We start from the raw sequence: 25,025 nt of genomic DNA on the forward strand, positions 1-25,025 counted from the left end.
TTTGAAGTGGGCCTCATCCTTGACATTCACAGAAATCTCCCTAGAGGAGCAGGGCCCAGGCCAGGCCACTGGCAGGAGCTGGACAGGGGGGCAGCGGGGGAGCTGCACTAGGGAGGTGTGGTTGGGAAGCCAGTCTAGACCCAACCCACCAGATGGGAATGGATGGGGCTGGGGAAGAGGAGAGGAAGCTTGAGGAAGATTCCCAGGTTTCCTGTAGCTTGGGAAACTGTGTACATGGCTAATGCTTTTTGCCGAGGTGGATGATCCTGGAGAAGCACAGATGGGGAGGTGAGTCCTGCTGTGGATGTATTGGCTTTGAGGTGCTGAGGGGCAGGGGGTGGACCAGGCAGCTGGCTTGATGGATCTGCAGCTCAGCAGAGGTCAGCTAAAGACACAGACCAGGGAGCCAAAGAGAAATCCTGGAAGTGGATGTGAGCCCCCGAGGCAGAGGGCACAATGAGGAGGCAGGGAGAGCAAGGACTGACCTGGGTGTGGCCAGAGGTAACAAGGCATGGATGACACTGAATGAGCTCAGGCTGGAGGAGGAGTCAGAGCTACCGAAATGAAGGCAGAGCAGGGTGGGAGAATCCAGGAGGGCATGGCCAACAGATCAGGGAGCAGGCGAACCCAGACAGGAAGTGGTTGAGTTTGGCCACAAGGGAGTGGCCAGTGACTGTAGTTGGTGACTGTCAGCACCAGCAGAATGGTGGCATGGAGGCCAAAGAGCAGAGGTTTCATGAGCACATGGGAGGTGAAGAAGAAAGAGGGGTCTGGATGTCGTAAGGGAAAGACTTAGGAATGCAGATATGCTTGTCAGGAAACCTTCATCCTGACAAGTGGGACAAACAGAAGGGCAGGTGAACATAAGAGCTCAGCAGGTCCCAGCACGTTGCTCTTTCTTGGGCTGAGGAGGCCCTGAGTCACTGGGGACTGGATGCAGGCTCAGCCTTAAGCCCTGTCTCTGCAGTCTTAACCTGCCCAGGGGTTCTCCCAGGACAGGTGAGCATCCTGGTGGGCCCACGACTTCGGTCTGGAACCGTCAGCCTTTGTGAGTGGTGTTCCCTCCCCCAGACCCCAATCCTCCCCTTTCCTCTGGTTTCTCCTCAACTGGAGAAGCCTCCAGAGTCTCTAGGCAGAGGGAAGCACTCTCTGTCTCCCACTGAATCACCTGGGCCTGATTCTCACCCCTCAATATGTTAAGAAAGACCTGGGCCTGTCTTCCCTCAAGATACAGCATGGCCCTTCCCTATGTCTAGCCTGTTTCTCTTGCTGTGGAGCTGGAGGTAGAGACCAGGGTCTCCCAACAAAAGAGAGGAGTTAATGAATTACCCTTGCCCCCCTCCACCAGTACCCCACCCGAGCTCCCAGGCCCTGAACGCATTTGCTCTACCAGCCCCCACTGGCCCTCAGAGCCAGAATCTACCACCCCAGGCTCTGGGGCTGGAGCTGGATACCCGTGTCATTAAGAGAGAGACTTTTATTATTCCCATAGGGAAGGGAGACACTGGGGATCACTAAACTACAGTGGTGCCTGGAAAATAAATTAAAACAGAAACGCAGATTGGAGACACGGAGAGCAACTGGGAGGCTGCGGTGGCGGGCGGGCCCGCCCAGGCAGGCAGGCTCTCCGAGGAGAAGGCCAAGTGGTCCCAGGCCTCAGCCAGCCCATTGCTTGTCCCTCTGTCAATGGCAGCCCCGGACTTCAAGCCCTGTGGGGCCATGACTCCAGGCCTCCCCGAAGCCTGGCCAGGGAGTGGCCAGAGTCCAGCTTGGGCCCACGCAGGGGCCTGGCCAGCAGCAAGCAGCACTCTGCCCTCGTGGGTTTGTGGTTGCCCACCCTAGTCATTGGAGGTGACATCGATGTCCTCCCCATTGGCCTGCTTCGTGGCGATGCGCCACCGGTTGATGTGATGGGAGCCCTTCTTCTTCTGCTCGGACTCAGGCCCTTCCTCCTCCAGCTTCTGCCGTTTGTACTTTGTCCTCCGGTTCTGGAACCACACCTTCACCTGGGCCAGGGAGGGAGGGGCACGGATGAGAAACTCAGGAGGCCCCCAGAGCAGCCACTGGGGCCTCAACACTCAGGCCGAGCTGAGAGCCTGATGGGAAGACCAAGGCTACATAGGGTTAGGGCCCCCAGGTCAGGGTCCCCTCTGGCCAGCTGCCCCCATGGGTCTAGCATTCATAGAAGGGGATGGCAGGGCAGGAAGAGGACACAGTGGGCCAGAGAGAAGGATGTTTTTCCTGTTCCTCTCAAACAAAGGGTCACAGAGCTGCTGCGCATCCCAGCTCCTCTAGCCCCAGCAAAGCCAAGCCAAGGTGGAGGAGCACAGGCTCTGGAAGCTGGCAGACCTGGGACTCCACGAGTTTCTAGGGGAGAGATCATAATCGTTCCTTCACAGAGTGGATGTGAGTAGTAAATGAGGAAGCCTATGACCCACTGCGTGGGTTCCCATGAGCTCCCACAGGGCCTAAAGTGGACACCACCCCATGGGCCAGCCCCATGCTCTTTCCCATACACAGGCAGAGTGGGCATGGTTTCATAACCAGGGGTGGTGTTTATACCAAGAGCAGTGCCTGGACAGCCAGACTACCCCTGGGGGCACAGAACCCGCTGCTAGAGACTCCAACCTCACACACTGTGTGGTCTCCTTCTTCAGGGGAGGCTTTCTTAGCAACCTCATGTAGCTCTCTCCCACCCCTCATCAGAAGTGGAGCTGTAGAGGCTGGAGCTGGGCAGGTGGGGGGCCTTGTCCCTCAGGTGCCAGCTCCTCAGGGTAGTGAGGCCTCATTCTCCTTGGACAGACAAGGACAGGGAGGAGGCGGGTCTGAGGGCAGTGTTCTGCCCTTCACGGGCAGCTCTAGACCTTCTGTCCCCACAGCACTGGCTCCTGCAGCCCATCCAGATGTGGGAACAGGTCACACAAGGAACAGTCAGGAGAAGCCCAGGGGACAGAAGCGAGCTCCACTTTGAACCCAGGGAGCCCCCTCTTCTGTGTCTGGCAGTGAGAGCCCTGGCAAGGTACGGGGTGGGGTTCAAACAGAAACTGGACAACCATCCTCCATGTTGGAGGAGGCATGAGGCAGAGGACAGGTCTATGGTTCTAAGCCATCTCCTCCAGGGAGCCTCTTTTCCCTCCTCCTCCAGTATCTGTTCAGTGTCCAGGACACAGCCCTTAATGTCCTCTCATGCATAATCTGGGAGGCTTGTCCTGGCTCCTGGACTGGTCTTAGTGCTTGTGGGCTGTGGAGAAAGCCTTCATCTGTCAACTCTCCCTGACTCCGTGGTTCTTTACTTGGCTTTGCAGAGTCAGGCCAGACCCACACCGTCTTCAGTGTTGGCAGGAGGATCCTGGGTACTGATTCTCAGCTAAGTCCCTTCCCCCTCAGGGCTTCAGTCCTTCATGCATAGAAGAAATGTTCTGGGGACTCTTGCAGCGCCAGGGCACCTCTTGGATTCTTGCTCCAGAGGGCCCCGGAGGGAGGAGGTGCAGAGGGCAGGCTCCAAGGCCCAGACGGTTTCCAGGAAATGACAGCACATTCAAAAGCAAGTACGTGTGGCCAACTGCAGCTGTGCAGACGGTGCTGCGTGGCAGAGTTGCGAGTGAGGAATGGTGGGTAGCCTCTTAGTTTTGGCAGCAGCAATGATGCTGAGGGGAGATCCTTGAACCCTGGGCAGGGCTGAGGGCAGGCCTCAGAAAGACTGCTAGGTCCAGGCCCTGCTCCTAGAGAACTGGGTAAAGCACAGGCCTTAGCCACAAGGCCAAGCAGTGCATCCAGAGGCAGACCTGGCCCCTGTGCCCTGCAGATGGTTTCATGCCCAGGAGGTGCTGCCCCTACACCCTTCCCAGGCAGTCCTCTCTGTCCCACCTACCCCAGGACCTCCCCTCACAGTCTCTTCTTGCCAGGACTTCCACTGTGCCATCCGCCCTGGTTTGAGAGCACTGATTTTAGAGCACTGGCACGGGGATGGGGGTAGCTGGCACTGAGTGCTTGCAGAGCAGTCAGCCAGGGGCTGGAAAGCTGGCCCAGGAAGGGTTGGTGCCCGGCCTCGATGGATGGAGTGAGGGCAAGGGGATTCTCCCCTCATTTCCAAACCCATAGCCTGCATATCTCACCTAGGCTGGCCGTGGAGGATGGCGGAGGCTCTGGGCACAGGCTGCTGGACTCCAAGCCCACCTATCTTTGGGCGCAGGGCCACCTGGACCCTGGGTGGTTCTCAGCACAACCATTTGGCAGCAGCCTGGCCCCTGCCCCCCACCCTGGAGCCTGCTGTGACTGTGCCAGCCAGTGGGCGGGTGAGCTCACCCTGCCTCCTGCGCGTGACTCAGGGCCGGATGCAGGGCCGGGGCGTCATTCCTGAGAAGCCCAAGTGGGCTGGCCGAAGGTGACCGTCAGGTGATGCAGGCAGTACCAGGGACCAAGGGCCCTTTTCTGTACCTTCCTCCTTCCACACACATTTCCAAGTGTCCTTCAGGAAGGAGACTGACGGTCACATTGGCCTGTAGTGGGATGGGCCCAGCATGCTGCCCTTGTCTAGCAATACTGGCTCAAAGAAGGAAAGCTTTTGATGGCGACTTCAGGCACAGGATAGGCCAGAGGCAGCTTCCTAGGGCACCCAAGTGAAAGGTGATTCTGAGTATTTTCTCCATGAAAAATACTGGGGTCAAGTAGGCATCTCTCTAGAAGCAGGGACATAAACCCTCTCCCTGTGCAGCCTGGCCATCTTCCGGAGAACAGCCTTGGGCTGAGTGTCCAGATGCTGTTTACAAAGACTGCAATAACAGGGTGGTGCTTATGACTTCATAGCATTAGTGGAAACGCCAGGATGCACAGGGCTGGCATGATATGATCATAACCATAGAAAAACAAAATCTACACACGGGGAAAAAAGACTAGAAGGAAATGTACCCAAAGTGTGGGTGATGTTTCTTTCTTCTTTCTACTTTTCTGAATTTTCCTTAATAGATTATTGATAATGGTAGTTATTTTTTAATTGGTAAAAGAGAAGGAACTGGGCTCTGAGGGTATTAGGAGATGAGAGTGACATTTCATGACCTCGCCAACGTACAGGCAACTCTGGATCCTCCAGACCCCCTTCCCTAGAGAACACAGGCCCTAGAAAGGAGCTGGATCATACGGTGTGGCTTGGAGGCTGGATCTGTCCTGCACATGCCTCCCCATCCCCAAACACACTACAAACACACTACTCACCTCTCTCTAAGCCCCAAGGTACAGTTGGAATGTTGGCTGGAGGACCCCTTGCCCACTCTGACCTCTCTACTATAGCAAGAGGTCCCTTGTGGTCTCCCAAATCCTCACTTCACTGAACGTCTCAGTTTCTCAGAGGCCAGATCCTTCCAAAAGTCCCTGTTCTCCTGAGTTACCTAACCTGGAATACTCTCCTTAGCCTTCAAGACACTGACCTGATGTTCCTTGATGGGCCTGCCCCATCACCTGCCTGTAGTTCCTTAGTACCTCTTCCCAGTTTCAGTAACAGTGACTCCCACTGTGCACTAATTTACTTATTTACATCTATCTCCTCACCAGACTCTGAGACTGGAGAACCAAAGTGGTATGTTAGTCCCAGTGCCCTGCCCAGAGGACATGTTCCATATATAGTCATCTGGCTGGACAGGCCTATGCTCTAGGCAAGAGGTACCTGGGCCAGACCTGGAAAACAGGAGAAAATGAAGAGGGGCAGAATTCTAATCAGCAAAGGGTTTGAGAAGTGCTCAATGATAGAGAGACGGGATCTTTTTCTTAGTTTTGTGGACACTTTTGCGAGAGGGCCAGTTTTTAATATTCCACATGGTAAATTGGATTGGCCACTTTTAGGGGAAGTTGGAGGAGGGAGACCTACTGCTGGGCGGAAGAAGGGTTGGCTTGAGTCAGGCAGAATGAAGAAGGTGAAACTGCTATGGATGAATGAATCAATTTGCTAGAGGATTGATCAATGTATGCATTAATGAATGAAGACATGCATGCAAGAACAAAGGGAAAAATGAACTAACAAACAAGCAAACTACAGCTCCAGCCAATATTTCAGAACTAATCAGACTTTACTTTGGAATAATCTATTTTGAATGAGCGAGGTCTGGATGCCTTCTTCTTCACCACTCCTGCAAATGGAAAGGTCTGTGGCTCCAGGCCCCTGCACACTTTCAGGTGAGTAAGTGTCCTGTTGTCAAAGATTTCAAATATCCCAGAATGGACAGGAGCCTGGAGACATCAATCAAGTCACCCCTCAGCCTACTCTGTTCCCTGGGGACCCATTTCCTATCATTTGATCATGTGGGCTGTTCCCACTCTCGAGGTCAAGCCCAATGCCATGCTAAGTTCAACCTTTACCCCAGTAAGCTGAGGTCACCTCCAGCTCCCCACCAACCATAACCATAATCTCCCTAAGCCTCCCTGTCTCCTCCTCTTTCAGCCCAGCCTGGACCCTTCCTCTCTCTCTCTCAGGGAGACATCATAAGATTTACCTCAGGACATGTCCCCAGTCCCAGCTCCTCACAGAACCACTCTAATCTCCTTTATCTCCCCCTCATCCTCCCACACAGGACTCCTAGAACATGAGATGCAGAAGTTCTTGAAGAAAAGCCAAGACTTAGACAAGAGATATGGACACACCGTGAGCTAGGAACAAATGTCTCTTGATTTCTTCCTAAAATTCAGGTCACTTGGATATCCCCCTCTTATCCATTCCTCTAAGGGCAGAACATTCCAGAGCATGAAAGCACCCCCCAAATCCTCCTTTCCATGCCTCTGAGGGGAAAAAGCCATAGGCAGGTGACTGTAACTCCTGCCTCCCAAGATCTCCCTGCCTTGGACTCCAAGATGGTGGCTGGTCTTGACAGCTCCTGCTCTATCTTCATCTGCCTGCCTCAAACCCTCCCCTTCTTTCCCTCCAACGTAGGATCCTAAGCATCCCCCCAAGCCTTCCAGGTCTGAGGCCTCCCAGAACCATCTTCTCAAGCATTTCTATCCTGATACCCCTCAGCCCACAGCTGTGACCTCAAGGGGACCCTAGTCATTCATCCTGTGCATGCTTCACAAGTGTGCAAGCTTGGCACTTAGCCTTCATCACTCAGTGAGCAATCTTCAGAGCCACAGACCACGTTTCTGTACCCTTTGCCCTCACCGCTCAGCTAAACTCTAACCCAGACAAGGTCAAGAAACAACTGCTGATCTCTTCAGAGCAGAAGGAGTAGCTGGAAACACTGACCAGTTGATCAGCCTGGAGCAACCAGGTGCTTTCTCTCACTCCCCCTAAAACTAACTTACCCCTACCCCCGACACACACAAACACACACTGAAGCATGCAAGCTGCGCTCCATGTCATGTGACTGCCTAATGGCATCCAATGTGTACCTATGCTATCATCTGACCTTTGGGCATCAATCACATGAAGCCCGCTGGTGCCCCACATGGTGGGCAGGCACATGTTGCACACACCCATTACACACACTTATTAAACTTGAGCCTCTGCAATGACCCAGGCCCAGGTCTGCCCAACCAGCCACCAGGACTGAAGCTTAGACTGGTACCTTCTTGGTCATACTACAGGGTGGCACCGAAGCAGCGAGGAACAAGTCATTAGAACCTGAAGGGAGAACTAGCCCTTGCCCAGGGCTCTTCCCTCACCTCCTAGATTGAGGCACTGGCTATCCCAGCACAAATACCCCACTCCCACTAAACATATATAGTCACCCAGTTTGCCCACGTCCCAGCACCTGGCTGAAGTTTTGGGAGTGCACGGACCTCTGAGCTCTGGATTAAGAGTTCACTCACATACTGATCTGAGTAACCCTCCGAGAAGTTTTATCCACAAACTGGTATATGCGTAATTTAAATCAACAATCAGCTGTGAAAGTACAAGGGAAAGCTAGAAGGAGAGGGACAGGGAGGGAGCAGTGACAGCAGAGGGCAAGGGGAATGATTGATAAAGTTAGTGTGTATTTGTATGGGCAAAGAGAAATGTGCTCATTAATTCAATACATGTTTATTGAGCATCTACTCCATCCCGGGCACTGAGCTGGGCCCTGTGAGAAATAGACAGGCTTGGCCTCTGCCTCCCAGAGCCAAGATGCTCAGGCCTGTTACTCATCATGATCACCCAAAGAACTGTTTTTAAACTTTTTCCTGCACCCTATCCTGGACTTCCTAAGAGAATCTCCTGAGTGAGGCCCAGGAATCTGTATTTTAAGATCTCCCTGAGAGATGCATGCTGCTGGTCTACAGATTGATGTTTGGACATGGCAGATAATTAAGTAATAACAACAAAGTTTGATGCAAATCATGATAGGCAGGGGTTGTGTGGTGAGCTCTGAGAATGTGGAGGAGGGAGTATACAGAAACACAGAGAAGTAGAATGTAGAGGAGCCACAGAAACTCAGGGCTAGAAAAAACCCTGGAATTTGTGTCATTCAATCTCACAGTTACAGAAACCGAGGCCCAGACCCAGAGAGAAGACAAAGCCAGAGCTAATAAGATAATAGATAACCATTACCAGACATATGGATATACTGTTTGTCAGTTGCTAAATAGCTTGATGAAGTTTGAGATGAACGGTGGACACACGGAAGGTAAAGTAGATGACAAAGATAATGAACAAATGGGTAAATAGTTCTTATTGTTAGGAAGAACATATAATTAATAGAAAATCGGAAATATAAATTAGCCAGTTTTGGGGAGGCAGTTTAATGAGAGCAGACAGAAGTAGATGGCTAGATGTAAAACAGCCACGGGGAGGGACAGATTAGAGAGCTCTGGGAGACAGATACAGATATTAACAGTAGAAATGCATGGCAGGGGGGTTGATGGGGGTGACTGATGCCTGACAAATAGCTGATAGCTGGAAATGACAGGTAAGCTTGCCTGGTAAGTACCAAGAGGTGGATAGAGAAGTAGTTAATTATATAGCCTGGCTCTAAATGGTAAGTTATGAGGGCAACAGAAAGACAGTGTTGATGATGGAAACTGCATAAGGCAGGAAAAACACTGGACTAAGAGGACACCCAGGTTTGGATCTTCTTATGCTTCTAATCCAACATACTACCTTAAAGGGACGGGGGACGGGGGTTAATATTATTTGAGCTCATATGAGGTAACTTTAGTCATTAAACAACCTATTTTCTCGATGAGGAAACCAGAGCTCAGAGAGGTTAAGTGACTTGCCCAGGGTTACACAGTAAGTTAGCAGGGAGGCAGGTATTTAAAATGGTGTTTGCCCACCTGGGAAGCTCTGCCCAATCCATCTCTCCATCTCAGGGTCTTCACCTGGAAGGACAGGCTGCCACGGGAGATTCCTCAGGCTAAAACCTCCCCTCATTCTTTTTGTTGTACCATATGCAAAAAAGCAGCTCATTTACAGATGGGAAGAAGATTAACCCTAAGTTTTGATAGTTAATGAAGCTGGATACATTTATGTTATTCTATCTGGTTTCGTTTTAAATATATGTTTGAAATGTCTCATAATAAAAATGAAAGAAACAATCAGTCCGTTTACTAACTGGCATTGTTAGGAGCAAATATTGACAGGCATCTAGGTTCAGTTTGAAAGAGAGTTAATTAAAAATGCTCTCACTGAGCTAAAAAATTGAAAGTTTAAAAACAATGACATTATTTCAACAAGTGTTAATCTGTGGGTGGTAGGATTAAAACCATTTTGTTTTCTTACACTTCTGCAATTAAAATTTAATAAATATTACTTTTTAAATGAGGTTAATTATAAACACCATTCTTAAACTAACACCTTGTTTCAAACAATAATTTTAAAACACTGCCAGGAGGGAAAAGGGAGTGTTATTTTATTAACTTATATTTTAAAACATATCTTTCTTTGAAACGTTTTAAAATTAACTGTTGTTTTGTAAGCTTTTTCCCTGCAGTTAGAACAGCCCAGCAAGCATGTCTGAAAACGCACGGGTCCTGCCTCCGACCCAGGAGCGATTTGTAGATTGTTAAGTGGGGCATCAGACAGATATGACAATAGATGCTAATAATGCCACCAAAGGAGGAGAGGGTGAGGTCCGCCGAAGAAAGCTGGGGATGAAGTTTGGGTCTAGGCTCCCTAAGCCCCCTTCCTACTTTGGCTGCTAAAGGGAGGCTCCGGCTGCCCCCCATGCCGGGCATCTTCTCACTGCCTGGGATTTGGGAGGGGACGATGGTGTAGTAGGGGCGAGACCACGAGGAAAAGGGGAGCGGAAGGTGAAAAGTCAGCCGGGAGGTAGCTGGGGGACCATGGAGCCGGCCTCTCGCAACTCTGGGAGCCAGCAGGCACGCAAGGCCCATCCAGAGACTGAAATCCAGCTCCAGGGCAGCAGCTAGGCTGAGGGTCGCTGAGCCCCACTCCAACACGTGGGACCCGGGTGGACCAGGAGCTTACGCAGTGATCCCCAGGCAGCATTTATTCATGGCAAAGTCTACTTACAATGAACCCAAATCCACCTCCCTATAACTTTCATCTAATTCTTTAATTTTTTCCCTTATATGATCATTTACAAAAACACTACACGGTAATTGTTAATTTCACTCAGTTCAAGCCCAGACGCCGTTGGGGTTTATTCCTTCTCGCATTCGACAGCCTTTCCAGTGATTCAGAGCAGCCCCTGCGTACCCGGGGTCTATTTCCCACCATGCCCAGGCCCCTCAAATGCTCTGCGCGTGCACACCGTGGCTTCCACAGCCCTACCAGACGGCCTGGGCCGGATCAGAGGAACCCTCGGGCCCCAAGCAGGAGCTGGCCCCTCCCTGGCTAAGCCCCTCTGTTGGTAGTCTGAGGACACCTGAGCTTTCTCCCCAGACCCTCCCTTGGCTGGTGGGCAGCCAAGGCCCCGCCAGTTTTGCCCAGGAACAGCAGCAAAGCCAGTGTGGACTGGCTCCCCGCAGGACTATGAGCGCCCCGGCATAGTGGCGGGAAAAGGGCTGCAGTAATGCCAGGGCTGGGACCAGCTCCAGTGGCCTCGGTGCTGCCTGCGCTGCCCTCTCCCCAGGCGACCCGCTTCCTCCAGAGAACCTGGTCCCTCTGTGAGGAGCTTTGGGAGCCGGGCTCGGGATGCAGTTTGCATTTACTCTGCCTCCTGCTAGGTCCTTAGCGCTTGACAAAAGTCCTGCGGCCTCAGCAGGCTGCACGCAGTCTCCAGGAAGGGGCTCTAAAGACAGGCTTGACTGCAGCGCCGCGAGGAATGGGGGCCTTTTGGAACCCAGCGGTGCTGGGCTGGGGCGGGCTCAGGGCCTCTCCTGCACCCGCGCACCCTCATCTCGACCCGGGCTCCGGACGCAGGGCAGGCCGCGACCGGGGGTGATTACCTGCGTCTCGGAAAGGCTGAGACTGCCGGCCAGCTGCTTCCGCTCGGCGCCCACCACGTAGTGGTTCTTCTCGAAGGCGCGCTCCAGCCGCAGCAGCTGCGAGGGCGAGAAGGCCGTACGGATCCGCTTGGGCTTGCGTGCGAAGGGGCCGTGCAGAAGCAGCCCGTCCTGGGGCACGTCGCTGGCTGCGGCCCCGCCGCCGACGGCAACACACGCAGGTACAGACAGAGAGAAGGGGCGCCGTGAGCCCGGGCCCGGCAGAGCCCGGCCTCCCGCCCTGCTCCCACGCGCCCTGCCCTCTCCATTCCTTGACACGCACACACACGCCATTTCTCCCTTTGCCCTTTTGCCGCCCCCTCCCTAAGTCCACTCCCCTTCTCGACACCTCCCCACACTAGAGAGCCACTCCGCGGGGGTACGCGGGGAATAACAGCACTCCAGATCCCTCTGTTAGGCCAAGAGATGGGTCCAGGCCGGACAAGGCGCCAACTAGCCCAAATCCACAATGCCTGGGGCAGCGGAAGAGGCCAAAGGGTGGCGAAGAAAAGTCCCTTGGCGCTCTTTCTCCGCCCTTTCCCAGAGGCGCTGCCCTGGCCGCCAGTCCCAACGATTTGCTTTTAGTTAACTGGTCGCAAAGCATCTCCCTCCAAGAGGACCCAGGGTAGAGGCAGGGCCAGGGGTCAGGAAGGTGATAAGGGGAACAGCGGGGTGCCAGGCACACCCTTGCCAAACACAGATTCAAGAACTAGCAGGTACTCAAGGAGCAATCCCTTCACACCTGCTTGCATTAGTCTTGCCGCTGAATGCTCAGGCTACTAGCTCATTAAAAACTCCTGCCAGCAGGCTCTAGCTCTGTCTTGCAGAGGGTATAAATAGGCCAGTGGCTAGGTCAGTGGTCCAGGCAGCACCTGCAAGTGGAAAGTCAGGCTCCTTCTTCCCCTTTCTCCACCTCTCTCTCCACCAGGCCTTGGCTGTCCAGAGACCCAGCCTCTAGAGTAAGCCCCCAAACCCCTACCCCAACACACACTGGAGACTCCAAGTACTGTCTGGTGGGAAAAGCTTCATCCCTGCTTCATCCCTGAATAGTCCCTTGCTAAAGAAACATGTGTATAAATATCTAGATGTCATCTTTCTCTCTAATATATATAGATATAGATATATTGGTTTCTGCATGGGCGTGTGTAAATATATGTTCCAGCCTCCCTACTGTCTTTTTTCCCATCTACTGTATAGGATTTTTAGAGTGTGACTGTCCCTTAGCAAATGTTGGCCAGCATAGGGACTCAGCTCCCACATGCAGGAGGAAGGGATAACACTGGACTGGATGAAGCTGGGGTAGGGGAGATGGGGTCAGAAACTATCAATGCCAAAACAAGCCTCTACCCACAGCCCCTGTCTCAATGAACCCCCCCAACTAGGCCCTCACACAATCTCTGGCTTGGTTGCACATGCTAACAAGACTCAAAACAGGCCCTGACAAAATCACCCATGGGTTCTCATGCAAGGGCACATAACAGCCTCCTGACGCACCAACAACACAGAACCCTAGATGGAATATTTTGACAGAATTAGCTCTTGGGACTGACTGATCCAATTAATTTCTTCAGAGGTAGCTACTGGTTGGACTTGATTTGACCTGTTGTTTTGCTCTAAGACAATCACCTGGATAATTCAGTTAACATCTTCCATCTCTGGAAACATCTATGTAAGTGAAGCAAAAGCACATAATTGAGATGCTGTAGCTAAAACTCTCCAGGTAACTGTGTTGGTGGAACTTGCCTGACCTTACTTACTCCAAGTCTCTGGGCTGTGGATACCTAAACAGGCAAAGTTTTTGCTGGAGTTTTCTGTGGAAAAGAGTTGCTAGGGTTGTGGGGTAGTGCCTGGGAGGGGTCAGTCAATAACCTCCAGTCATCTTATCAATTTCAACTGGTTGGATCTGTGCGGCCACAAAAATGGTGGGACCACATCACAGGGAGATGGGTGAGGGACACCCCATTTGGTTATTCAAGTGGGGGCAGATCTAGGGCCCTCGGATCCGACTGAAGGAAGAGAAGTTTCACTTGGGATAGTGGAATAGACAGATGGTCAGGGAAGGTGGTCTGGCAGAGATGAGTAAAGAGCAGAAAAATATGGAGCCTGCTCCAGGTGGGGAATAAGGAAGATTAAAGTCTCTGGGGGGTGGGGCCAAGTGAGGTAGGCCAGGGAAAGGTGGGTGGAAAGCAAATGCTTCTTGTTGATGTTAATAACTTGCCTTAAACAACAACATTGTTATGAACCTGGGTGAAGTCCCAGTAGTGGTTTCCTCTGGACAAATGAACCAGAGAGGGAGAGAGAACGCCTAGCTCGTCCCAGCATTGGCAGGGTTTGGCCTCAGCTGCTGGGCTGGCCCAGGTTGGTCAGAAGTGAGGCTGCAGTGTGGAAAGCCCAGTAAGTGTGTGTGAATAGGATGCAGAGGTGTGAAGGGCAGTGTGGGGCTGAGGAAGCAGGTTTGCAGTCTGCCCCAGTGTCTGTCACTTAGTGACTATTTTGCGATTCTGTGGTATATGTTAGTCACCTGAGTGGTGGAGTGCTCTGTGTTTGTCTTTATAAACCCAGATGAGAGGATGAAGGCAACAAGCTTCTATCCCAACATATATGCCCCTTTGCCTCAAGTCTGGTTATTTTAGGGGGATGCTAGGTTGCTTTGGGTCTACCTTACTGAGAAAATGGCCCCAGGTCATTGTCATGTTCAGCTGTGGTAGATAGCATGTCTCCTAAAGGGTATATTTACATGCAAGTGCAAAAACACAGGGGTCCTTCTAACCCCATCACAGAGAAGCAGGAGACTGCAGGATGAGTCAAGATGCTAAGTGATGACAGGTTATTTAATTCCAAAAGAATAAGTACATTTCCCGGTTAGAAAGAGGATGTTCAGTACAACACCAAACATCCTGAGAAACAGATCAATTGCTACATGTTTCTGCAAAGACAAGGGTGAAGCCTTAGGTGCACAAGTACCTGTACCCACCCCCACCCCCCGACCTGTGGGAAGGAGGCCTGAACCACCCCTACCAAGGGTTCAGTTTCCCTTGCCTGGACCACAAGGGCAGAACAAACTTGGGGCTGGAGTGCGGCCTGTTTGGAGACAGTAATTCCGGGCTGTGAGAACGGGCTGTCAGTTTTGGACTAGGACAGTTAGCAAAGTGGAAAGGGACTGGTATGGCCTTCCCTGGAGCTAGGGAAATGAATACCCCTCTCCCCCCACCCCCGGCCTCCCTACCCCTCCGATTTTTCTACAGTCACTCTTTTAGGGCCCCTTCAAGGCAATGGCTGGGAACTAGCACTAGGGACTCCCAGGAATGAGGAGGCTTGAGGTAGGAGCTGGGCATCCGAAGCACCCGGCGTCCGAACTGCAGTCTTCGAGCTGCAGTGTTCGCTGGAGAGGCCGCCGCCGGCCAGGGGCTTGGGGCTGGACGGCTGGGAGGAGGGCCCTAGGGCTAGGAGAAGGAGAGGTAGGACAGGCGGCGGAGATAACCTCATTCCCCATTCTCCTGCCAGAACAAAGGCGACCTTAGAAGCTCCGGCCCATTGTCGTTGCGGGTCCCGGAGCACTGGGTCTCTACACCCCCCTCCCGGCGTTGCTCCTAGACCCAGAAAGTTCCTGATCTCGGGGAAACAGTACCGAAATGCTGCCCCACTCCTGGTCTTCGCCGGCTCCTCCCCTTCGGGCCTCGCGAGTGGCCTCGACCTTCGGGGTCCGGGACGATTCCGCATTCGCTTTTCCCCTTCCACCGCCTCGGTTAGCGGAGACGCCGCTTCCCTGCGCGCCGGGACCGCGCCGCCCGAGCGCTGCGCACAGAGCGCAGACATGTTCCTTTTCGTTCGTGTGGGGTTTCGTTTGTTGCATTAAAACGGGGCTGAAATGAGCATCGCCGGAGACCCGGTTCTCTAGAAAACGCGGCGCCGGAGGGCCCGAGACGGCTCGGCTCCTAGCCCCGAGGCCTGGCAGGGACTGGAGGGCGTGGAGCCGCCAGGAGCGCGTCCGTCTGCACCGGCGACGATGAACCGCGAAGCCACAGCGCTTCAGGGTTCGAAAAGTGCTTCAGTACCCAACGGATTTCCGGGTCCGAAAATGCAGCCACACTTGGCTCCATCTCCGCGTCCAGACTCGGTTCTTGAGAGAAAAATTCAACTGTTTGTGCAACTCGATAACGTACCCGCTGGGACTGATGGCTCAGGAAGCCGCGGCAATTTCCAAGAGGGTTTTGCGAAGGATTTATCCGCCTCGCCTCGCCTGGCTGGAGACGCTCAGAGATGGAGCTGGATTTTTCTCGAGGCGCCCCCGGCCCTCGGCGCCCGGAGGCGGGAACCGCGGTGTGGAGGGCGTCAGGGGCTGGATTCGAAGCCGAGGGTGCGGCTCAAGATGCCGCCTCCGGACAAGCTGAACTCCTGGAGGCCACAGGACTTAGGAGCGGCCCCGCCCTCTCCTCCGAACCCCTAACCCTCCACCAGCCTCCAACCCGCCAGCCCCTCGGCCGCGGCGGCCCGCCGGTGGGCTCACACACCGCCCCAACTACAACTCGGCCCTTGGGCGCCAGGTTTTGAGACCCAGGCTTCGGATCGAGCCCACGGAGGACCAGGGTAGATTGCTCAATTTTGAAGACATTCTCATGTTATCGGTAAACATTTATTTTTAAGTGGCAGAAACTCTTGCCCAAGGCAGATGACATTGTAGGCATTTTTGTTTTTTTCGGATTTGGATTTGGGCAAGTCTTTGAAATCTTCAAAGAGGAGACAAGGCTGCCCACAACAATTCTTATTCTAGTAATTACATTCTCTGGTTTTGTGGGATCTGCCAAGTCAGGATCTATTGGCCAGGTGGGACTGAAAAAATTGCCTGACAAATGGGGACCCGGGAAAGCGGTTTTCTGTGAAAGTCAGTGTCAAGAGATAATTTTCATTTTATTATCTAAATAACTGTGCCAAACATCTAATTGACTGTAGACCTAGACTACTGACCGTCGCATTAGTTCCCGGAGCCGAAGCTCCAGCCATGTCCCTTTCATTTGTTTCTCTAAAAGCCGGGTTACCTAGCTCTGAGCCATAGACCCTTCTCACAAGGCTGCGGTCTGGTCTACACTAACAAAATAAAACTGTAAACTAAAGTGATGACTGTACAAATCAAGGCCACTCTTTAAAATAAAATTTAGAAAAGAAAAAAAAAAAGAAAAGAAAACTCCAACAAATTTCAAGGAAGAAAACGAACTCCAACAAATGCAACTCTCTTTTCTCCGGGAAAGACAAATAATTGAAACGTGTCTCTGTGTGTGTGTGTGTGTGTGTGTGTGTGTGTGTGTGTAAGGCCAGTGGAGGATCTTTATTAGCAAGCCGATTGCTGGGTGCAAACTCCGGGGTTCGGACGGGCTACGACCTTAAAAGCCCTCTGCCCCCGCCCCCTGCCCCGGAAAACTGTCCTCGGTACTCCAGCAGCCGGGTAGGCTCCCTCCCAAAGGCGACGAGCAACGGCGCAAGCCAGTTTGCTTACTGCAAACCTTCCCCACCTTGGGTAGGAGAGGCACGTGTGACTTCGAAAAGTCGGGCCAAGGTTGCTGAGAAATATCCCAAGACAGCCGGGCCCTCCACGCTGAACATTAACTCTACGACTCGCCCTCCCCGCTGCCCTTGCTTCCCACAGAACTGGAGCACGCGGATGGACTTTCCCCGGCCCTGACGCGCCAGCGAAGGCTGAAGTCTGGGAGGTGGTGGTGGACGTGCGAGCGATGCGTGGTGCCAGGTCAAGCCGGGTGGAGGGAAAGCGGGAGCAGTTGTACTCTGGGCTAAGACTGGCTCAGCCGGGAGAGAGAATTGGGCAGGCCGTGGCGAGGGCCAGTAGAGGCTCCAACAACGCGCCTGGGCTTGCGTCCGAACTGGTATATTTTCTAGAAAAGCCTGGAGGTCTCCACCTGCTTTCCTGGGAGGGAGACCAACGCGGCAGAGGCGCGGGTAGAGCCTGCACTGCTGTTCCCTGCTTGGGAATCTACCTCCGCGGACCTGCAGCCTTCCCGGCAGTAACTTCTGAACGGCCCCGCGCGCCCCCGAGCCTCCCCCGCATCGCCGCAGCGCGGGCGCCGGCCGGCCGCCTCGGCGGGCACAGCGTGGGCACTCACCCTGGAAGCGGTGGCCGAAGAAGCGGTTCCGCAGGACCCAGGGGTAGAAATGGAGAGGGTCCCGGTGCTGGGCGCCGAAGAAGGAGTGCGGGGGCTGCAGCGGGGAGGCGCCCAGCTGGTGCGCCGGATGCACGGTCAGCGCGGGGTGGTTCATGGCCTCGGGGAACACGAGCTCTGGCCCACCGTAGAGCGAGCGGCCCGCGCCCGCGGCGGCCGCGGCAGGGAAGCCACTCACGAAGGCCGCCTCGGCCGCGCTGGGGTGAGGGTAGTTGAGCGCCGTGGGCCGGAGCGGTTCCTCAGAGGCGGCCGCCGCCAGGAGATGGGAGCCCGCGCCCCCGCCGCCAGTGCCCCCGCCGGTGCCGCCGTCCTTGGCCACCAAGGACTCTATGGTAAAGCCGCGCTTGGCCGCGGGCTGGAACATGGTCGCAGCCGCGGGAGCTGTGCGAGGCAGCCGGGCTCTGGGGAGCGCTCCGCGTCCTGGCGCCGCCGCCGTGCGGGGTGTGCACCCAGCCAGGCACATGCACACCCGCCCGCACCCCTCACCTCCCACGCCCGCCCGCTTGCGCTCGGCCCCCGCGGGCGAGCGATGCGCGGAGCGGCGAGGGGTGTGTGAGCGAGCGAGCGCGGGGTCCGGCCACAGCGTACAGCCAGGCGCGGCGGCAGCTGCGGCGGAGCGGGCAGCTCCAGGCGCCCGCACAGGCGCGGGCTCCGTGCGAGGCTGCGAGCTGCCGGTAAGGCCCGAGGGCTGAGCCCGGCTCCCTCCTTTCGGAGTCCCGCTGGGACCGACCCCAGCCCCCGGTGTCCCCGCACTGCCCTGCCCGGCCCCAGCAGCCCAGCGCTGCGAGGCGCCAGTTAGCGGGCACCTGCCCCGCGCTCGCCCATTGGCCGCCGCTCACCTGCCCCAAGGTGGGGGGGCGGGGCGGGGCGGGGCGAGGGACTGCGGGTGGGGAGGGAGCCCGCAGTCGGAGGCAAAAGCCGGACTGGAGCCTTCGCGGGGAGATCCAGGCCTCCTCCTCCCCTAGCCACTGGCTTCTCCTCGCGACTCCGCCCTTTAGCTGAGTCTGGTGGCCGCTGCCGCCGTCTCAACCCACGCGGGAGCCGAAGAAGGCGTCCGAAGGGTCTTAGGGTAAACTCCAACCCCCGCCTCCCCGGTGTGTAGCTCAGCCTAACTCTCCCATTCGTCCTAGGATATCGGTTCAGTTCTCAGAGAACTTGGATCCGAGAGGAGGGTGGATGTTTGGGGTCCAACATATTGGTTTTCCCGAAAACCAGCTTTTTGCTCCCCTGCTCTCCGGGACTCTCCCACTCACCCACTATCGGCCTCCTGGGCCGCGGTCTGAAGCTGCGGCCTTGTTCCTGAGGTTTCGCGTTTTCTGGATGTCACGGGGGACAGCTCTGGAAAGAGGACGCTCACTGCCTTCACAAGGGGCCAGACGGGGCACTGCGCGGAAGAAGCCGCCGAAGCGGTCCCACTGCAACCCTCCAGCTGTTCGCGGGGCTGGAAGCAGCTCCTGTGCCCAACCACGGCGCCGCGACCGGCTCGGACCAGGACGGCAGGCCTTGGCACTGGGCGATCCACCTCCTCGCCTTCTCTGAGGCTCGGGGAGCTCAAGTGTCGGCGGGCCGGACCAGGCCAGGGCCTCGGAGACACTGTGGCTTAAATTGAAGCTGTCCAAGTAGCCGCAGCCCATCCCAAGAGAACACGCCGGCCGTCAGGACACGCAGAGGCAGCCTGACCTCCCTCGACCTTCACCTTCCACCTGCAACCGTAGAACCGCGGACGACTCTGCTCCGGCCAGTTTTTCCGTGTTGCGGACGAATTCCTTGGGGGCAGTTCTCACGACTGGCCGTGAGAGCCGGAACTCCGCAAACTTTCCCACCCCAACCTTCCAGGCCGCAGAAAGGCGGTGCTCCGAGGCCTAGGAGGGCGCGGGCAGCGGTGGGGAGGCTGGGACCTGGACCTTGCCAGCGCACTGTGGAGAGGGAGCCTCAGAGAGTTCCGCTTCCTCGCCGCTGCCGGGGTCCATCCTAGCGGCCTGAGCGCCGCCCAGGCGCGCATATCCAGGCTGGGCCTCCTGACATTCCAAGGCCACTGGGTCCACGCGCCACGCAACTCTGAGGGGACTCCAGGCCGGGTCTTGGCAGCGGCCCGCCTGAGCGCCAGGAGTCGTGGTTTGGAGAGCGCTCCGGGCGCCCCGGCCGCCACAAAGCGGGTTAAAGTCTATTTTCCACTCGACTGCTCCGAAAAGCCCCCGCGCGCCGACGCCGTTCCGGCCCCCTTGGACGAGGTGGGGAGGGGCGGCCAGGGGCGGGGAGGCAAGGCAGCCGCACCCAGCACTCCTCCGCGTCCTGGGAACCCCAGGGCCTGGCACGGCGGAGACACGGCAGAGGCGCCTTCGGAAGGAATGATGGAATCAGTGGGGAGCGCGGGTGTCTCTTTCGCTGGCCTCTCCGGAGATTTCCGGCTTTCTGTGATGGTCTTTTCCTCTCGTTTCTGTCTCAGGCTCTTTATTTTCCCCCTCTCCTGCCTCCCGGCTCCCCTCCCTCCCGACTTTTCCTCCCCTGATTTCTTCCGCCTCCTGCTTTTCACCACCCTCAGTCTGGGAAAAGGGGAAGCGCCGCCGAGTGGGGGACCAGGACCCGACCAGGCCGTATCTCTAAGGGGGCGGGGGTGCGGAGCTGGGCAGAGGTACAGAAGATTTTCGTTCCATATGGAAGGAGACAACGACGGGATTTTGTTGGAGCAAGGTTCCCACAGGGATGCGGGTTCAGTTGGATAAACGTTGCCTGGGCCTGTGCTCTGCGGCGACAGAGCAAGTGCTGGGGGCTGTGACAAGACGGGAGCCCAGCAAGCTGAACCCGGCCCCAGGGCCTTGCACTCCTAGCCTGGTAATGAATCCCACCCGTCCTGTCACAGACCCCCGCCTCCTACCCCCACCGCAAGACTGGCCAGGGGCCGCGAACTTGTTTAACTGGGCAGGTAGAGGAGTTTGGAATCTACCCACCGTCCTAGACTTGCATCTACGCTGGCCACCTCCTTTCATTTGTGTGGCTCTGGGTATACTTGTTCATATCTAAATCGATAGACCTTTTATTACACCACCTTACCTTGTGAGGCTTTCAAATGCTGACATTTCTATTCGGGAGGCTGAGGCAGGAAGATCTCTCGAGCCCAGGAGGTCGAGGCTGCAGTGAGCTGTGATCATACCACTGCACTCCAGCCTGGGCGACACAGGGAGATCCCATCTCTAAAACAGACAACAAAGAAGTTGACATCCAGTTGTCTGTCATTAACTCCACTTTACAGATGAAGAAACAGCAGAGGATCAGTAACTTGAGTCTGGTCACCGTCTGGGTTGGGCTGGGACAGCCCAGGGGTCCCAGCCTGGCCTAGGTTCCACTCCCATTCCATCCCTGCCAGGATGCAGTCCCAGACTTCCCTGGGGAGGAGGAGGGGGTTGGAATGCGCTGGGCGATAGGAGTTCTGTTTTCGTCCTCCCTCACCCTTCCCTCTCCCAGCGCCCCTTTCTGTCAGCTTCCTCTCCTATAATTCCCTAATTGTCTTCTTTTTCTTCCATAGCTCTGCTTATCTTTATCCCTTGGCTAGTTTCCTCTATTTTCACTCCTCTTAGGACCTCTTCTCTTGTCGTTTCCCCTGCAGCAAGTTAAGAGAAGAATTTGTCACCCTCAGGGGGTCTGTAAGCCTGCCCCTGTGTTCTGGATTCTGTATCAGTGCCCCCACCCCAATCTCCTCCTGTGCCATCTCCCCTGCCCTGTTCCTCCCAAACTCTCATACTGTTCCCTCTACCACCATCCCCCACAACTGATCTTATACACAAATACTTCCCCTCTTCACCACCGGACAGCTGCCCATCTTAACCAAAACCTGTTCCCCCCACCACCTTCCATTCCCTGCCCTTCCTTTCCTCCCACCCAAGCTGCTGAGCTCTGCAAGAGACTGGAGGCTCCTCACGCTGGAGTCCACTACATCCCACCCATCTTCAGGCTGCTTACCTTTCACTTTGCCCCTGTCCAGCCTCCCACCCGCTTCCTGAAGTTCCCATCTCCTGCACCCCGGAGCCTTACTTTCTGGAGAACAGCCGGATGCCTCCTAGGCTGATACAGCCTACCCTACCTGTTCTGGCTCTGGCCCCACATTAACGTTTTCCCTCCCTCCCTCCCTCCCTCTATCTCTGGAACAACCTGGCCCCAAATCCAGACTCTCCTATTTATTAGTGGTGAGCCCTGGGCCAATTATTTGGCCTCAGCTTGCATATCTGTGAAATGGCAAGCATTATATGGGACCTCTGTGAGGAGTATATGAGCTAACATATGTGGTGCACTGGATCAATGTCAGACTCCAAAGAAGCACTCAGTACAAGATACTGTCTCTGCCTTTGTCCATGCGGAGAACTTGGGAATCACCTCAAAGCCTCACTCTCTCATCCTCCACATCCAATCAGTGGCTCAGTGGTCCAGTGATGTAATCCTCAAGTCCATATCCTCTTCCTTTTGCTTCTTTGCTGGCTAACTTCATTCTTAAAACTCAGTTCATCTCCCTGGGAAGCCCTCCACCCCATTCTTTCATAGCATTCACCTGCGCGATGGGGTTGTGTGTGTCTCCTTCTGTCCCCCTCACCAGGCCATGACTCCCAGCTCCCTCTAGCTGGGAAGCTGCTGTGTACATCTTGCCACCAGCACAAGCCAGGCAATGTTTCTCCAACAGAGCTCTTGTGAGAATTTGGACCAGCCACACCCCCAGCCATCTCTCTTTCACCTTTCACCTCTTTCTTTCCTATTCAGCCTGACTTCATCTTTATGTCTCCTTGCCTTACAAAGAGTTTTCTGTCCTCATGTGTCTTCTTCACCACAAAACTTCTTGAATGATTTTTAGTCTCTCTCCAACTCTCTCACTTGCCCTCTACCCAAGCCTTTGCAACCAGACTTGGATGCCCATTGTGTTAGGAAAATGGCTTTTGCAAAAGCTCCAAACATTTCATTATGGTGTTAGGACAAGGGCAAGCAACATGTGCTTATGGAGAGCACAATAAGTTCAACCTCAGGGAGTTATTGAGACCTAATGAGCTATAATCTCCACCTGATGAACTTAGAGCAGTGCCTGGAACATAGTAGGCTTTTGATAAATATTAACTGCTATTATTTCATAGAGCCATGCTAGGAGCCAAATGTGGTTATGCGGTGCTTGAGAAGTGGATGGCCCAAATAGAGATGTTCTGTAAATGTGAATACCCACTGCATTTAGTGTTAAACAGGCTTAGTGCTAAAATATTTATTAATATTTTTATATCAATTACACATAATAATGGATATATTGAGTAAAATAAAATATCTTAAGAAGATTATTTTATCTGTTTCTTTCTACTTTTTAAATGTGGCCACCAGAACATTTAAAATTACGTGTGTCTCACATTATATTTCTGTTGGACAGAGTTATAAAAAATACAGTTGATCCAAAAGGGGGGAGTGAAGAGAAAACACAGATCTTGTAATTGTCAAATCCTACTACCCAGAAACAAACATCGTGAAATTCTGATAGTATATCCTTCCAGTTCTTTCTATATGTGCCTCCCTTTAAAAAAAGGATCATACTGTACATAGTATTGTAACTTCTTTATCTTTATAACCAATCAAAGCATCTTTGCCTCTCATTAAATATTCTTTATTGTTGGACATTTATACAGTTTACAGATTTTCACTGTTGTAACAAAATTTCAACAAACAGCTCCATAGCTGTATCTTACCGCATGTTTGTGTTTCTTCTCTACATATTTCTAGCTGTGTAATTTCCAGATATGCAATATTTTCATTCATTTGATTCATTGTCACTAGTTTGGCCTCTGGAAATGTTATATATAGTTATTCTTCCACAGGCTGACTTTAAGAATCTCTCTTCATCCTCTGAAATGTTCATTAGGACACCTTTTTTCCAAATTTGAGTCTTTTTTAGTCACAGTTGTTTATAGGCTCCTCAGCATCTGAGTACCTTCAACCCCCTTTTCTTTTGGAAACTCTCTTCTCTTTATTTTCTGAACAAGATACTTGCCTGGATCTGCAAACTCCCTCATTCCATGTATCATGCCATTTATTCTATCTATCTATCTATCTATCTATCTATCTATCTATCTATCTATTATCTATCATTATCTATTTCCACAGTTTCAACCAATACTATAATGCAGACCCCGGCAGGTTTGTAATGCCAGTCCTGTATTTTTCTCCAGATCAAGTCACTGATTTTCAAATGCTTGTGAGAAGCTTTCTGGAGGTGTCCTACAGGCCCCCTAGACACTCACCATACCCCCAAACTACGGTCAACATCATTCCCCCCAAATCTGTGCCTCTCTCTGGCTTCTCTCTTCTGATAGTGACTGCCCCTTTCTGCAGGACACCCAGGCTTAGCAGCTAAGAGGCATCTGTGATATCTCCTCTCTCTCAGTCATTGCTCTGCACATCCAGTCAGTCTTTGCATTTTTTCATTTCTTTCTGTTCTCCTTGCCTCTAATTTTGGTTCTTGTTAACTTTTCCCAGTGATTCTCTTATGATAGCCATTTGTGATCTCTCTTCTCTACAATTCATCTTTCACATGGCTGGCTACCAGATTTCTACAATACAACTCTAACCTGCTAAAAGTTTTCAGACAACTCTGGGACCCAGGGTGGTTTTTTTTTTTTTTTTACCTCTCTGTGACTCAGTTTTTCATCAGCAATCTGGAAATAATAAGACCTACTCTGGAGAGTTAAGAGAATTAGAATGAGGTGATTCATGCATAGCTCTTAGCACATAGTAAGCACTCAGTAAACATTAACTATTAGTGTCACTGTTCCAATAAAGTTCAAACTCCTAAGCTTGGCATTCAAGGCTCTCCATGAGCAAGTCATACCTGTCTAGCCTCAAGTCTTCTGCTCACCTTTGGGTAGCCTGCCCTTTGACAATACTGCCACCAGCCAGAGCATTCATCCAGGGACTGTGTGCTCCCTGTGCCTCTCTGTGCTTGTCCTGTACCTTCGCTTTGCTCAAAAACATTACTCCAAGCCAGGTTCAATGGCTCACACCTATAATCTCAGCATTTTTGGAGGCTATGGCAGAAAGACTGCTTGAGGCCAGGAGTTCAAGACCAGCCTGGGTAACATAGTGAGACCCTGTCTCTACAAAAAATTAAAACTATTAGCCAGGTGTGGTGGTGCATGCCTGTAATCCCAGCTACTCTGGAGGCTGAGGTGGGAGAATCACTTGAGACTAAAAGTTCGAGCCTGCAGTCAGCCATGATCACACCACTACACTCCAGCCTGGGTGACAGAGTGAGACCCTGTTTCAAAAAAGAAAAAAAAAAATTTACTCCAGAGCCTGTATCAGTCCAACTTCTGAGAGGAGGAAAATTGTCAATAGTGCACATAGTCAACTATTTAGAATGCCAGCTTCATGAGAACGTCTATTTTGTTCACTGCTATGTTTCCAACACAACACTGTTGTCTGGCATATAATAAGTGCTCATTAAAGATTTGTTGACTGATTATAAAAATGTGAGAAACATGACTCAAGGTTCTA

General features: G+C 53.3%; 1 protein-coding gene across 1 annotated transcript; it reads right to left on the reverse strand.

Moving 5' to 3' along the window:
• Positions 1 to 1,459: 1,459 nt before the first annotated feature.
• EMX1 (empty spiracles homeobox 1) lies at positions 1,460 to 18,351 on the reverse strand. Its single transcript, XM_017876741.1, has 3 exons — positions 17,460 to 18,351; positions 11,311 to 11,495; positions 1,460 to 2,006 (listed from the first exon to the last, which is right to left on the reverse strand). Exons 1-3 carry the CDS (start codon positions 17,977 to 17,979, stop codon positions 1,839 to 1,841), a joined length of 873 nt encoding a protein of 290 aa, XP_017732230.1. The 5' UTR covers positions 17,980 to 18,351; the 3' UTR covers positions 1,460 to 1,838.
• Positions 18,352 to 25,025: the final 6,674 nt, after the last annotated feature.

Source organism: Rhinopithecus bieti, unplaced genomic scaffold, assembly GCF_001698545.2.
Source record: "Rhinopithecus bieti isolate Rb0 unplaced genomic scaffold, ASM169854v2 scaffold_1058, whole genome shotgun sequence".
Lineage (NCBI taxonomy): Eukaryota > Metazoa > Chordata > Mammalia > Primates > Cercopithecidae > Rhinopithecus > Rhinopithecus bieti.

Coding starts and splice junctions, on each gene's coding strand:
- EMX1 (XM_017876741.1), bottom strand. CDS start 17,979: ATGTGCCTGGCTGGGTGCACACCCCGCACGGCGGCGGCGCCAGGACGC. Junction 11,496..17,459: donor CTTCGGCCACCGCTTCCAGG/GTGAGTGCCCAC, acceptor GCGGGGCCGCAG/CCAGCGACGTGCCCCAGGAC. Junction 2,007..11,310: donor TCAGCCTTTCCGAGACGCAG/GTAATCACCCCC, acceptor TCCCTGGCCCAG/GTGAAGGTGTGGTTCCAGAA.